Raw genomic sequence first — 15,239 nt, 5'->3', positions numbered from 1 at the left:
CCCCACAATCCTATTTTTATTCGAATATAAATTTATCTTTATTACTTAGTTGCAATCCTAATTTGTTCAACGGGTAGACGTCAAGTAGGCACATACTGCGCCTTTTGTCTATCCCCTCCATTTTGTTGATTTAATAATTTAAATAAATTGATGCTTGTATTATCAACTATATGGAGAAATAAATTCTTCTTCTTCTTCTTCTTCAAAATTTGCCGTCTTTCTTTCAAATGAGTCAGCTAAATAAATATCAAGTCACACCGCGAAAACTTAAAGTTGAGCTGGATAAAATTGAACAAAAGAAACAAAACAACCAAAATAAGTGCATTCACTTCATTCATTGAAACTAATTCTGCCTCTGCGACAAAGAAAATTAGAACAAAGCTTCCCAATAGAGAATGAACTTTCATCACAGGGTGACAGTGATAAAGGGGCGAGAGGATAAGCATTTAAGCTCAATTAACTGACCCAGATCAGCACATGCCAGTTTGTTAGACTTCCACTCTGCCACTTTGCGGATCCACTGATGGCTGGCCTCACTGTATATCTTGTCGTTGAGCTGTTTGTCCAGAGTGGCCAAGGTGCTCTTCAGTTCCCTCAGTTGCCCGTCTGTCTGGTGGAACTCGCGAGTCACTCGCTCACCCTCCTACAACATTCATCGCTCATAATGATCTAGCTTTTACAGGGGCCAGAGTTGTGACACAGGGGCGAACTTGAGCTTCGCACACTTGCGATACAAAACAAGAAAAAAACTAGATCTATTGAAATGAATAAGGATAGTTTTGAAACAAACCATGCCAAGACAATAGAATGTGTAACAAGCATCGGAAGATAATGTACCCATCGGTAACAAAGCCGAAAATACCTTGTCAGAAACCCTTCAAGCCGAAAACAAATCAACAAGACTTCAGACGTCTTAAAAGTTTATCAGTCCACCTCACCCTCGAAACACTTTATTTTCTCGTCAAATGAAACAATGAGGCCACTTAGCCGATGAAAAATCAGCCGAAAACCATAAGCCCAACGAAGGGGAAAAAGCCGAAAAAAATAGAAAAAATTAAGAAAATAATAAGTTATTAGGTCCCCCTCAGCCTCAAAAGGGAAAAAGCCGAAAAAAAAAAAAAAAAATTAAGAAAATAATAAGTTATTAGGTCCCCCTCAGCCTCAAAACAGACACGCACACACAAAACTTTTTTCGCTCGTTGAAAGACACAATATGAGGCGAATAATCCGTTATATTATACCTATCATGCCGAAAAAAACAGAGGTGAGCATAAAAAACATGTTTCCGTTGAAATGACTCAAAATTAGGTCACTAAGTCGATAAAAAATAAGCCGAAATCATTTGCGCAGAAAAAAAATTTTCAACGAAAAATGAAGATAAGTTAAGTAAAATTATAAACAGCAGAGGTAAATCAGAACACTAAAAACAACTCTAATTTATTTAAAAAAAATTAAAAATTCTACAATATGGCAACTACCCCGACAAAACATAAGCAGACAATAATAATCTGACAGGTCAGGGTAGTTTTAACCCAGGACCTTTGGCGTCCCAGACGTATTCGTTACCTCCAGACTAAGTGTGTCGGAGACGCTTAAAAATTTGAATTCAAAGTGCGAGCCACGATACCAATTGATTCAAGGGATTCCAATAAACAAATTGTTAACCCAAATAAAGTCTATATTCCGACTTGATAACGCTTGCTAATCGCAAGCTTAAACAGCTTTGAACTCTCTCAACTCTCAATGAATCACGGAAACGCAAGAAATGAGTTGATTTGTGAAAAATACTTGCCTCAAAGACAGCTCCCAGGTGGTCAAGTATCAAAAAACGCAGACAAATTGAAATTAAAAACACATTTTTTTGCACTAATTACTGTAGTCGTAACATTCTTTGCACCTTGTACAACATCTGCGTACCTTGTTCCATCTGGCAAATAACGAAGTTTAAAAAAATCTTAAACCTTCAAACATTGTTTAGTAGAGCACATCACATCTGATTAGCTCATAAAGTTCTCAAATATGTTATCAAAATATATTTTCTTATTGATAATCCAAAAAACCTCCTTGAGAAATTTTAATTTTTTTACGCAGGCAAAGCTGAATTTCACAAACAAGCAAAAAATAGCAAATTAGAACTTAAAAAAAAATGCCAGAAAAAAACACCTTGAAAAAAGTTTTCCTTGAAAAGAATCGAGTCCCCGCCTTCGGAGTAGGAGACTAATATTCTGCCAACTGCACCAAACTGCCTAGCTTTCTTTGAAAACTAGCCACAAAAAAAACAGGCAGCCTACTATCAAAATGCCAATGCAAAACTGCTATGCAGCTAGTGCCCTCAACTTCTTGAGCACTAATTGATGCGAGTGTGGACAGCAGAATGCGTTTCCTTGCGTAATTTCAGCATTATGACTTAAATGAATGTCTAATTACATGAAATTTTGTAATTATCAGCAAAAAAAATTACAGACTCAAGTAGAATTGGAGCTGACCAAAAGAAAGCCGTTCAATTTTTGTCGTTAAAAAAGCTTTCTGAGAACACTTTTTTGAACTGGACAAACTAGAAATGAAATCAGAAGTTTTAGGGATAATTTCTCATTATAATGCATTTCTAGCAAAAGCCCACAGAATTGACGTGATTTACAGAGGTAGGTGCTGACACGAGCACAGAGACGCTATCACTGCAAAAGGTGGTTCACCTTCTACGTCGGTTTTGCCGCTAGAAACCCTGGAGCAGCTACAGTGATAGATTGAACAAAACGAAACCAACATGACCAGACAAGAACGAAATTTGCCTAACTCTCTTTCTATCTCTCGAAAAAAAACAATCTCTCTAATTCAATCAGAAGCTCGAAGCAGAGATCGATGTAGCTACAACAACAACAACTACGAGACTTCGCATTTTGGCGAATAGAAATTAAATACCTTGAACGATGACACGATAAAAACTTATAAATTTGATCCACAAAAAAGCGTTCACCAAAAAAATCTGAACAAAAAATGTCAATGGCACAAACAACTCAATGTTAGGCGTGAATATATACTGAGCTTACTTTTGATATGAAAAAAAAACAAATCACAAAAATCGTCATGTCTCGAAAAATTCAGCAGAACTGCGGGTCCAGAAACGCCACCTTCCAGCTGTGGACCTAACGACTATACGAACACTGCAAATGGCTCTTTTCACACCCTCACCAACAGGAGAGAACCAAAAGCATGCTCGGACTGGGTTTTTGGTTACAGAGCATCCCAATTTGGCCGGGTTGCTCCGTCTATTATTTCTAACACTTTTCGTTGGCGCCAGAATAAACCCAAAATCCGGCCCTTACAACTTATCTCCTTGTAATCTCAAAATCTTCCGTTCCCAAGCAAGCGCGTGGTGCCAAGTTTGTGGATTGATTCATTTTAAATGCAGTGGTCTTACTGCAATGAAACAACACCACAAGAGATTTTTACTGTCCCAGCTGCACAGCAGATTATTCTCTGCCCCTCCCAGAAATTAATCCTACAACTATCCCTCGACCAATCTCTATCCCCTTGAACTACACTTCCACCAGCAACTAACCCCCCTTGACTTCACACTGACACACTTCAACTACCTGCTGCAACCCCCCTCCCCCCCCCCCCCCCCCCACAGTAAAAAGGTAAACCCACTCTCACTTTCAACTAAGTCCTTAAATAATCTACAGTTGAACAGTAATGACATATCTGGGCAGGCACCTGGAGTAGCAGTTTTGCAGTGCGAGTACCACATCTACAATGCGTTGTTTCAAGAAATCAAATTGATTTCGAAAAACAGCACTCCCTCTATAGGGCCTAACTACACATTATTCAGAAAAAACCGAAAGCGAGAGGGAGGTGCCTGTCTTACTGCAATTCATAATTCTCTTCTATTCTATGAACATGAAACACTGGAAGACGGAATTCTGGAGACGCAAAGCGTTAACATACAAGCCAAAAATCAGAATCTCCGTATCACAATTTTTTTATCCCTGCTCAAACTAGCTGTCCTAAGGAATATAAAGCATCAATCTGAACTCTCCTCTCAGAAGACAATAGCATTTTATTAGGCCATGCAAGCGAGCACTCCTCACTTTGGTCCACTGATACACCAGAGGACCGACGCGGGTCAAACCTGAGAGCCGAAACCATTTATCCTGGGCTCAGACCACCTTCCAATTTTGATTAATTTTGTTATTACCGAGAATATCACTTTTGTGCCTCAAACATTTATAAAATTCAAAAAAATAACGGAGTGGAAGTTTAAAAATAAAATCAAAGATACTCCTGCACTGAAACTAGTTTAAAAATAAAATCAAAGATACTCCTGCACTGAAACCTAATCAACTAGATATTAAGGCCACTGAGCGGTTTTTTCGTGATAGGGTCCTCTCTGTATCCCGTCACCAAATTCCTGCAGGCTGTCATCGATTCCTTGTCCATGCTCTAAATGACTATACAAAGAAACTAGCCTAACAAAGAGACAGCATCAGAATAAATCCGTGTGATCTACCGTTAAACAATCTAAACAGAGGCATCATGGCCAAAACGGCCAAAGAAAACGAGAGAAATTTGGAAAGTGATAAGATATTTCAATGTCTCTAAGTCTGTAGTAGTAACATATTCTATCAGTTCTAATGCCATACAGATTTTAAAGATAAAACTCATTGCAAATGCTTTTCATGTACAAAACACCCAGCTAAGAAAACATAAAAGCAACAAAGCTCAAAGAGTGACAAAGAGAAAAGCTCTTAAACCTAGCTTAGCTGACTCGAAAAGGATAAGTGTATTAAACTGATGAGACCGTCAAAAACCTCAGAACCAGGTCTCTGCACGGTTCATTTCAAACATCTTGGCCCGCTAGCTGTTACCTTTTAACAAACATTTTCAATCTCTCTGTCTCTTTACATCCTCCCCCAAATATGGAAGAATTTAAAAAAGTCCCACCCAAAACCCAAAATTGTCAAAATCCTACCGCCCGTTTTCAGTCTTCAGCCCAGCTGTTAGAATTTTAGAATCGCTAATCCACCCAACCCTAACTAAACACCTGCCAAACGCCGGCCATCACCATGACTTTCGCGTTCATGATGCGCCATTATGTCCCCATGAAATTAAACTACAATCACACGCAGACTATTTCCACCCCTTTCTGCAGTGAAACATCTTTCATGAAGCCTCATCTACCTCAGTTTTTTTACGTCTGAGTCTCCCGCCAGCTTTTTTTTTCGTTCAACATCGCACCTAAATAAAAATGGAAAGAACCCCCGTACCCTTGAAGAAACACCCAAAACAATTGGTATTCTTTCACCCATATCTTAATTTCGCAGGTCACTGTAAGCAAATATCTGCAAAAGCATCGCGTAGGAGAGCGATCCTGAAGGCCTTATCTGGGACAAATTGGGATCAGTCAAAAGAGACATTTCTGGTTACCTACAAGTTTTTGGTCAAACCAACTTAAGATAACGCATGCCCAGCACGGTCCCATGCCGCCAGTTTCACGTCTTTAAACAAGTTTCAAGTAGTTCAAAAAGCCGCTTTCCATACTATAACGGGTTTAACAAAAATGAGTGCTCTAAAACATTTTCACTCAGAATGTGAAATTTTGAATGTTGCCCATCATCATAAACTACTTTCCGCTATCCTCATCCGAGAAAATTTCAGACCGTGGGAAAAGAGTCAAAGAACGCAAAACAAAAAACACTGACTTGTTTTTTGCCTAAATGTCAACTTTCCAATTTCAAAGAAAACATAGCCAACAGGCAGTTGGAAAATTCAATGAACAGAGTAAAACAGAAAAAATACTAGCATGAGTTTTTCGCTGGGAAACCTAAAAATAAAAAAATACTTTTCCAAACGAAGTGGATCACATTTATCGTGACTCGACACTTTTGCTGTTCGACAGTGGAGTTTTCCTTGCCTTGAACAAAGGAAACGAACTGAACTATAAAAGGAATTAAAAGTCAACCCGCGAAAACAACTAACTTTGAGCAACAAAATAAATCATGGCGAATTATATAAGAGTCTTCACTGCGTTCGTCGACTCTAAACAAACTATTCCAGACAAATGACGCGGAAAAATTTGATTCGATTTTTTTTTTCACGCAAAAATAGGTACGACAAATATGTGGCAGATGTGGTCAACTTATATATCATATTGAAGCCGACCTACTACAACAAAAAATGAAAAAAAACCCTGTCGAGAGAAAGCGGTCACAATGTTTTGCTATCATACCAAATTGGACACAGAGGCGGCAAAGCAGCTATATAATAAGCAAAAACAAGTAAAAAAAAAGTAAAAAAGTAAAAAGTAAGCTTCGAATTAGTTATAACTCGTCTACGTCTAGGATTCGATCTGCAAACTAGAAAATAAGAGTCTCAGGCACTAACAACTCAGCCACGGCTGCTTAACAAATCGCAGACATTATCCACAAATGAAGCAGAGAACAGATGCTATGAAATTTCCAATGCTACAGATCGTGATTATAGCAAAAACGCCACCAAATAAGTGAACACTTTTAATGAACAATTTCATTTGCAAACTAGATTAGCAAAAAAGAAGGTTCATACTAATACAAAAATAATATTCTTCCTTCTTCCTAAAAGTAAGCATAGCCAACAGCAAGTAAACAGATAAATTTTTGACTTATTTTCCGAAAAAATCTCTCAAGTCTTCGAATTTCCAAGAAAGCATAGATGCTCTAACAGCTCTTTGAACTTCTAGAACAATTCATTTTTGAGATTTTTTTTTTGATAAAATTAACCCAACTTGATAAAACTGAATAAATAGCTACTTTTTTTATTTCGCTGGGAAATCTAATAACTAAATTCCTTTTTCAAAATTAGAAGTCAATCACGTTTTTTGTAAACTTTAAACTTCCACCGTTCGATAGTGGAGTTTGTCCTCCTTTTAAACAGAGAAATGAACTGAACTCAACAAGAATTCAGCGAAACATGAAATCTGAGCGTGAACAAATCTGATAATTAAAGTTCGTTTTCGTATGAATGATTCGGACCTGCAGCAGCTGTTCGTATTCTCGTTGCAAGGATCCTCCCGTTTTTCCAGTTCGCCCCATCGACTTATCCACATCTGTGAGCTCCTGGTGCAGTTTAGACCTAGAGAATAAGGCATTTTTTAACAGATTTGAACTTCACAATAATTCAATAGCTTCAAGTCTTTAATCAATAGATGCCTTCATTGAGTCAGAACTATCTGTCTGTTGCACAGATTTGAAAAACATATTTTGGATTTTCAATGCCTGATTAAACTCATCCGCTTCAAGCAAATCAACTTTCATTGATTTCTTTACGACGAACCATATTTAAAAGCCTCGTTGTAACGAATCACTTTCTAGCTAAAAAAACCCTATTATCTATTCGTTAAAACTGAGTTTAACCCTATTTAAAAACCCTATTATCTATTCGTTTGAGTTAAAACTGAGAAAAAAATCAAAATTAAAGTCAAAATTACTGGGCACTGTCTTGGATGAAACAACATACTTTTCCTGCATGGCAAGTCTGAGGTTCAAATTGTCATCATATGCTCTCCTTTGCATAGCTTCGTTCGCAACCTCACTCTTCAATCGATCCACCTTACTTTGACCTTCACTCAGCCTGACCTTTGATTTCTTCAGTTGAATTTCATTCTCCCCAACTTGGCTTTCTGTATCATCAAAAGTAGCCTTCTTCTGGTCAAAGTCAAACGAGTTGATTTTGCTTGCAATTTCAGATATCTGTTTCAGTTTGGCGGCGCAGTTTGAATCTTCATCCGTAAGTTTATTCAGAACTCTCTCTTTTTCTCTTACAAGATTCGCCTGAAAACTAAGTCTAAATAGTCAGGCATAAAGACCCGTTGTAAAATATAAACGAAAAACCTAGGCTTCAAATTTGATTTTATTATATGCAAAAATTTCTTACCTTTTCTACTTTAGCCGATTCCAATTTCTCCCTAAGCGGACTAACTTTAGCCCTATTGGCCCGAACACTTTCTGCCAATTGGACACATTTCTGTTCAAGCTCCTTCACTTTCTCCGAAATCTGATCCGCTCTTTGATTTGTCGAACTCAATTCGACCAAATCTTGTTCCAGTCGCAAAGTTTCTTCGTGCAACTTTGCTTTCGCCTTCGTGAACGAATCGATTTTTGACACTACTTCTTCCAAATCCTCTTTCACTGTTTTAAGAAATTTTTCTATCTTATTTTTCTCAGCTTCTATTTCTTTCGTACCTTTTAAACTCCCAGTATAATTTAGTTTTATTTCTTCACTTTTCAAAGATTCCTTTAAATCAACTAAATCCCTTTGGTTTCGATCCCATTCTGAAGCGTCTGCAATTGAGTCTTGCAACATCGTGACGTCACTTTGAACAAAATCCTTTTTCTGTTGTTCATCTTCAACTTCTCGTGCCAACGAGGCAATTTCGAGCGAATCAATTTCTATTTGTTTTCTTAACTCAGGGATTTCTTGAGTAATATCTTCATACTTTGCGTACAAATGTTTGCTGTCGTATAACTTCTTCAGTTGAGTTTCCTTCGTTTTCAGTTTTTGTTCCTCGGTTTTCAGCGAACTAGGTACTCGGTTTTTCAATTCCTGCAGCCGATCGGCCGATTCTCTTGCCGACGCCCCTGACCCTGCTTCAAAGCCTCGAAAACATACAGGGCACTTCGGAGACTTTTCCTTCAATTTGGCACAGTAATGTGAGTATACAGCTGAACTTCCTTTTAAGTAGCCAATTTTGTCCTGGATTTCTTTCATTTCTTGATTAACCTTTTCCATCTGCTTTTCAAAATCTTCGCCAACTTCAATTTCGCCCTCAATCTTCATCTTTTCACTGTTTATCTTGTTCAACTTCTCAGATGTTGCAGTTTTCTGAAACTTCAGTGACTGTAGTTTTAGGTGCTTTTCGTTGAAGACCTTCGAAGCATTAGCTAATTCTGCAGTTTTCATTTCAAGTGCTTTTGTTATTTTAGCTTTCAACTCTTTTTCTGGCAAACAATCCAAAATCGTAATGAGATCGTCTTCCCTTTTGCTGATAATGGTATCATTTGACTTTTCTTTTGATTTAATTGCAGCTTTCAGATTTGTTATTGATTCAACTAAAGCCAAGTTTTTATACGATTCATTCAATTCGTCGCTAAGATGTTTCAATTTCTGTTCGTTCGCATCAACTTTTGACTTGAAATTTTCTCGTTTCCTATCCATGTCATTTATGTCCATACTTTGTTCATGCTCCTCTTGTTTTCTCTTTGATTTCTCAACTTGAGATTTGAGGTTTAATATTTTAGAGGCACTTCTCTGAATGTCATTTAACTGTTTTTCGGATTGCATTTTGATATTTTTAGCTTGATTTAAGTCATCTGATTCACGTTTTATTGCCTCGTCACATTGAGCAAGATCAAGCATAAACTTATCAATTTTTTCCTGAGCTTCTTTTTCTTCCCTCGAATACCTATTTTTCTCATTTTCCTTTTTTCGTCCTAATTCTCTCAATTTATCGGTCATGAGCGCTTTAAATCTTGACCGATCATCTTGGTCTAATGGAACCTCAAACCCACTTAAATTAAAATCTCTTGCTAGCTGCGAAATAAGATGATCACGGTTAGTACAATCTTTTTCATGTAGGGCCAATTCCGTTTTCAAGTTGTTCAACTCTGATTTTTTCCGGTCAATTTCCTCTGAAAGTCTTTCAATTTTCTTGTTATCGTCGTTCAACTGATTACTTAATTCGTTCACCGTTTTCTTCCGTTTCGCGGAAATGACGTCATGGTTTTCGATCAGGTCGTTCAACTCGTCGTCCGTCCCATCAAACATTCCTCCACAAGATTGCAAACTATTCTTCATTTGTTGGATCGCATGTTTCTTCTCGTCTATTTTGGTCGATAGTGCGTCTCGTTTAGCCGCTATTCTGTTGATTTCTTTGAGTTGTTCTGATATTGCTGCTAATCGGTCTTCACTCACTTGCCTTTGGTCGTCCAAAGTTTCCTTTCTGCAAAAAAAATAACAACAATCTAACCTGGTTGCTTACTCGCTTATCAACGTTCTATTCAGTAATAAGCCATAACTAATTCTAATAGAAGACCATTTATAACGTAGGTACCTCATTCATACTTACTGGATAATTTCCAGGAATATTATCTCAAAATTGCATCAAAGTTTCATTTAGAAAATGAACACCCAAATTACGCTGGTTTAGGGAAGGATCTAGGAATTTCGAGGGAGTACGGACGGAGTTTATTTTAGTTCAACCAAATGGATTTTTTGAATTCTCTCGAAACACTGAAGACTCTAAAACGGCAAAATAAATGCCACATACATTTTAAAGAGACCAAAAATGACTAGTAAGGCACTTCATTAAAAAGATTCGATCAAAATTGCGTTTTTTGGAGCTCGCTTTTCTCAAATTTAGTACAAAATGAACCCAGAGCAAATTTAGAAAAATTCCACGTTCATCGACAAAAAAAGGATCTCTTAAATAGTTCAAAATATGGTCAACAAAAACAGCATCAAAAACAGCAACAAAAAATGAATCGCGTAAAATAGCACCAAAAGCAGAAGACGGGTGACCAGGGGGTCGAGCCCCTGAGGGAGGGGTGGTATGTCTTTCCCTGCTCAGTTCCATTATGGTAACTCAAATAAATCCAAACTTTTAACGCAGAGGCGAAACTGAGTTTCACATCACTTGCGATTCAAAAATTATAGGATTAATGCAGCAAGGCGCTAAAAAATTAGCAAACAGAACTTCGAACTAGGTTACAAATGGCGAAGGAAGAGGAAAAACGAAAAAAACAGAATCATTTTTTCAATATTAATTTATTCAAGTGGCATTGAAATAAGAAATTCAAAAAATTGGTGCCAGAGTTTTATTGATACCAAAAATACTACAGGATATTTCAAGGAAACAAATCGCTAAATAAGCCGACAGAATTGAAGCCGCCATCCAATAAGCTGAAACTCAGCCTAAATTTCGTCAAAAAACAGAAAAAAATTTCAAGTAACGCCCACATCGGATCCACGATAGCTCTATAAGTAGCGTATGCAAAGAAGACTACATAATTTGGAAACTGAAACGACAGAGCTTAAGTCGACTACCATGAAGCCGAAAAAAAACCATCAGTAGAAAAATAAACCATCAGTATCAAAACTCTAAAATTATACATACAATGGTTTCTAGATATAGCATGAGTAGTAACTAGTTAAATTTGAATTTTCATGAAATAGAGCATGTCAGCAGCATAAGAAGTGATTCAACTGGTTTTGTTAAACTAGTCCAATTTGATAAGGCTTGCTAATCGCAAGCGTAATTATATATTAGCTCAAGCTCAATGGGCAAAATAAAAACTCTCCTACGGTAAAACTAAGAAAAGCCAATATACCTGTAACTGATGTCGACCATCTTCTGTTCGCTGTTCTGCTTGAGTGTCTGCAGCTCCTTCCACTTGTTTTTGTTGGCCAGGAGGAATCCCGCCTCCAATTCTGCACTCCTGGCTGTCTCACTGATCACTTTGCGCACCTTCTTTAGCTCATCTATGGCCTTGATGTACCTTTGAAGAAAAATGTTCAACAGAGAGAGAGAGAGAGAGAGAGAGAGAGAGAGAGAGTGAGAGAAAGAGGGAGAGAGAGAGAGAGAGAGGCGAAGCTGAGCTTCGGATCACTTGTGTTACAAAAGTATATGGTGTGAAATAATTTAAAATTTTTTTTTGACTATTTGAAAAACCGTAACTTCGCATTCCGAAATTTTTTTCAAAAGTAAAAAAATAATCAATCTATATTCTATTATTGAGCACCAAATTTGACTAAAAGTTACATAAAAACATTGAAGTCAAGTTAGCACACTTGACAAACTCCACGCACAGTCAATGGAATTGTAGGATCCGTGATCCTAATACTTTATCGGCAAATTGAAAACTCGACTTAGAATTTATTACCTTGGTAATTGCATGCAGCGAATGATTAGTACGCAGCTCGTTATTGACTAATAAATAACTTAAGTAAAGTAAACAAAAGACCAATCTGGAAACTGTTCGAGTTTTCAAAGAATCAGTACCACCTCTGGTAAAAGTTATGGGAAATGTTCTGTACCCGGTCGCAATACCTTTGCTAGTAGCAAAACAAAATAAATTCTGTAGCGTAAAAATTAAACACGTACTTGATTTAAATTTAAGAGCCAATAAGCAAAACCACGGGAAAAAACGAAGCTAAGAGTTGCCAAATTAAAAATGGCTTCCAGATACGAAGTTGATTCAAGTGAAGAATCGCGATGGTTTGAAATGCATTTGCGAATAAACTTTATCACAAATTAAGCTATAAGTTTTTTATTGATAAGAAGACCATTTCAATTGAATGAAAACGCGGTTCTGAATGATTAGAACCATGTACCTTGATGCTGCGAATATTTCGTCAAACTTAGACTTGACACTCTTCCCATCATCCAGGGGCCAGTTGGAGTCCTCCTGGTGGCAGAAGATGACATTATTCAGCACTGCTTTGCTCACCCCCAAACTAACTGTCATTTCTTTATCTATATCTGCACACTTGCTACTCATGCTGCTCTCGATCTGACCAGTGGCACTGTCCAGTCGGCTAATCACGCCTTCGATAGTTTTGAACTCTGCTTTCTTCTGTTTCTGCACTACCTGCATGTTGCGAGTCACCTATCAATCGAGAAAAATCAATAAGCCGACATGCTTTGATATGGATAATTTATACAAAACCCGCTTCATCAAACATTATTTACTTACAATGACCGAATATGGCCAATTTTACAATGCGCGCTGCATTTTGTGCCTTTCAATCAAATTTCATTGACCGGGCTTTCTATACCAAAAAGGAAGGTCAAAAATTGCCGAAAAAAAAGAAGTACCAATTCGGTCAGCACAAAAATTACGAGAAATTGATATGCTGTGGAAAACGTACTGTCGCTGGTTTTCCGGCTACGTCGTTGAACTTGAGTCTCACTTGAGCCTTGGTCTCTGTCTCCCGTGCTATCTTTGGATCGTGTATGAATTGCGCACCCTTTGTTCCAGGAGGCAACTCACCTGACGTGATGTAACTAGAGCAAATGAATAGAAAAGAATCTGAAACAAGTGGAATCTGAAAGGAGTAAACTGGAGTGACCATTTTGCAGATAGGACAGAATAGGAAATAACTCTGAAAAATTTCCATATGGTACATGCGCATTAAAGATTGCGGCTGTTTATGCAGAACAGCGTTGACTATATGATTATATTTACCAAACAAATCAATATAGTTTAATGATTGATTTTTTTATTACACGAAGTCGAAAAAACGGAAAGACAGAAGTTGAAAAAATCCAGGGGAAAACTGTTCTCTTTAGTTAAGGCGAGCTAAAAATCAATTATCAGAGAACAAATTTAAAAGAGTTAAAAGAAATTTTGTTGTTCCGATCAGGGGCAGATGTAGGGTTTTTAAAAAAAAATCGAAATTTTTGTCAGTTGTTTTTTAGATTGACCAAATTGATTTTCTGAGGTCTCCCAAACTTAAAATGAGCCGTTTTGGATTAAAGTTTTGGTCAAGAATTTCACAAAAAAATCAAAAATATTAATTCTGCTGAAATTCTACGCAATTTTTGTCTCCATCATTTTTTGTCTAAAGTCAACATAATTTGAGAAAAATGAGTTTTAAATTTCAAGTTTTTTTTTCGTTTTATCCTGATAATTTAAATCAGCTTTGTAGCAGCAAAGGGAGGACCCTTTGATAAGTCAGTGGGTCGAATCCCAAACTTTGCCTTACTTTGACCTAATTCAATCGCAATAACAATACAATACAATACAAAACAGCCACTAAAACGAAAAAAAAAACGTATCAAAACGGATAAAAAGTATCAAAAACTCACACCAAAACAATAGAAGCTAAAAATAGAATCAGAAGAAAACTTACCAAGCTGTAACCAAGCCGAAAGAGAATTAAGCCGAATAATTCGCTGACCAAAGAGAATTAATCGAAAGAAAAAAAAACATTCTTAATCGAAAAAAAAGCTCGGAAAAAATCTATTTGGTCAACCTAAAAAAAAAAGGTCGTCAAAATTTTCGAAAATTTTTTGAAAATCCGCCCCCCCTCGAGAAAATCCCAGATCCGCCCCTGGTCCTGTGCCTAAAGTTATTTACGGGAAAAAGTCTAGTACCCGATTGCAATACCCTTGAGTAACGTGAAGACTATCCAATTTAATAACACTTGCTAATCGCAACGGTTATAAAGCTACAAAAAAATTGACATCTTAATTACCGGAGACTTTCGATTATCGTGGTCTTTCCGCAACCATTTCTTCCCACAATGATGGTGAGCGGGGAGTCGAACTTGACTTGCTGTCTATCCACCTCTTTGGGCCCGAAAGACCTCACACCTTGCACTGATAATTTGTCAAATGAAGACATTAGATCCACCACATGCAAATTTCAACAATCAATTTTCTGAAAACACATTTCAAAAGATCATCATTTCCGACACTACAGATATGATGTATAACAATTCATGAACAATTTCACGAAAAAAAAACAATCAATTCTTTAAAAGCACATTTTATAAAAACAACACCAATCACAAATTTTGACTTGAAATGTGTCGATAACAATTTTAGCATATCTGCTTAGTTTATTGCAAGAAACGCGAGGAAAACAATTTCATTTGTGAAATCATTAGGTGTGACCTTCACCCTGTCGAACGATTCAGCCACTCTTCCACTTGGCCGAAGAATTATGTTAACGCATTATAAGACAAAACAGCAAATTAAAAAGTGAATTGAAAATCACATTTCAACAAATAATAGCAACAGGGTTTCAACTAGTCACATACGCTGTGCAGTTTCAGATGTTCAAACAGCCAAAACTAAATCAAACATAGCCATCAGACAGCTGCAAAAGAGTCAGTGAACGAAAGTGCAGAAAAAATAATGACTTACTTTTTTGGAAAAATCTCTATTTTCGTAATTCAAAGAAAAAATAGATGCCTTTCAAGCTCATTTAGTTTCTAAAACAATTGAATACTGGAACTTTTATGACGAAAAAAAAGAACCCAATTGAATAAAACTAGATCAAGAGGTAAAATTTTTATTTCGCTTGGAAATCAGAAAAATAAATGCCACTCTCCGAACTAAAAGTCGATCACGTTTTTCGTGACCTTTACATTTTTGTTCGATAGTGGACTTTGCCTTCCAGTCAAACCGCAGAAAAGTAAATCTGAGCCTGGACAAAACCTTTGCGCTATGAGCTGAAAAAAGCTTGTTGTCAAAAATATGT

At 37.0% G+C, this 15,239-nt stretch overlaps 2 protein-coding genes across 6 annotated transcripts in view; one reads left to right on the top strand and one right to left on the bottom strand.

Annotated features, from left to right (window-relative positions):
• The window catches only part of LOC134842760 (DNA repair protein RAD50-like), a 28,224-nt gene extending 13,814 nt beyond the window's left edge, over positions 1 to 14,410 (bottom strand). For 3 of the 5 annotated variants that reach the window (XR_010162548.1, XM_063859241.1, XM_063859249.1), the window contains exons 1-8: positions 14,230 to 14,410; positions 12,901 to 13,036; positions 12,364 to 12,638; positions 11,361 to 11,528; positions 7,909 to 9,973; positions 7,492 to 7,805; positions 7,008 to 7,107; positions 466 to 643 (exon numbers count right to left, since the gene is read on the bottom strand). Coding sequence is in view for 4 of the 5 variants with exons in the window: in XM_063859241.1 (XP_063715311.1) it covers positions 466 to 643; positions 7,008 to 7,107; positions 7,492 to 7,805; positions 7,909 to 9,973; positions 11,361 to 11,528; positions 12,364 to 12,638; positions 12,901 to 13,036; positions 14,230 to 14,378 (3,385 nt within the window). In the remaining variant the exon portion in view is untranslated. Of the gene's footprint in view, positions 1 to 465; positions 644 to 7,007; positions 7,108 to 7,491; positions 7,806 to 7,908; positions 9,974 to 11,360; positions 11,529 to 11,912; positions 12,050 to 12,363; positions 12,639 to 12,900; positions 13,037 to 14,229 lie in introns of those variants that run through there. The other 2 variants (XM_063859269.1, XM_063859261.1) reach the window with 2 other exon arrangements.
• LOC134842817 (coiled-coil domain-containing protein 25-like) overlaps positions 1 to 15,239 on the top strand; it is a 347,041-nt gene that overhangs the window by 220,507 nt on the left and 111,295 nt on the right. The gene's annotated exons all lie outside the window — the stretch shown is intronic.

This window comes from Symsagittifera roscoffensis, chromosome 1 (assembly GCF_963678635.1).
Source record: "Symsagittifera roscoffensis chromosome 1, txSymRosc1.1, whole genome shotgun sequence".
In the NCBI taxonomy this organism is placed as follows: Eukaryota; Metazoa; Xenacoelomorpha; order Acoela; family Convolutidae; genus Symsagittifera; species Symsagittifera roscoffensis.
This window is presented reverse-complemented; position numbering and strand designations above follow the sequence as displayed.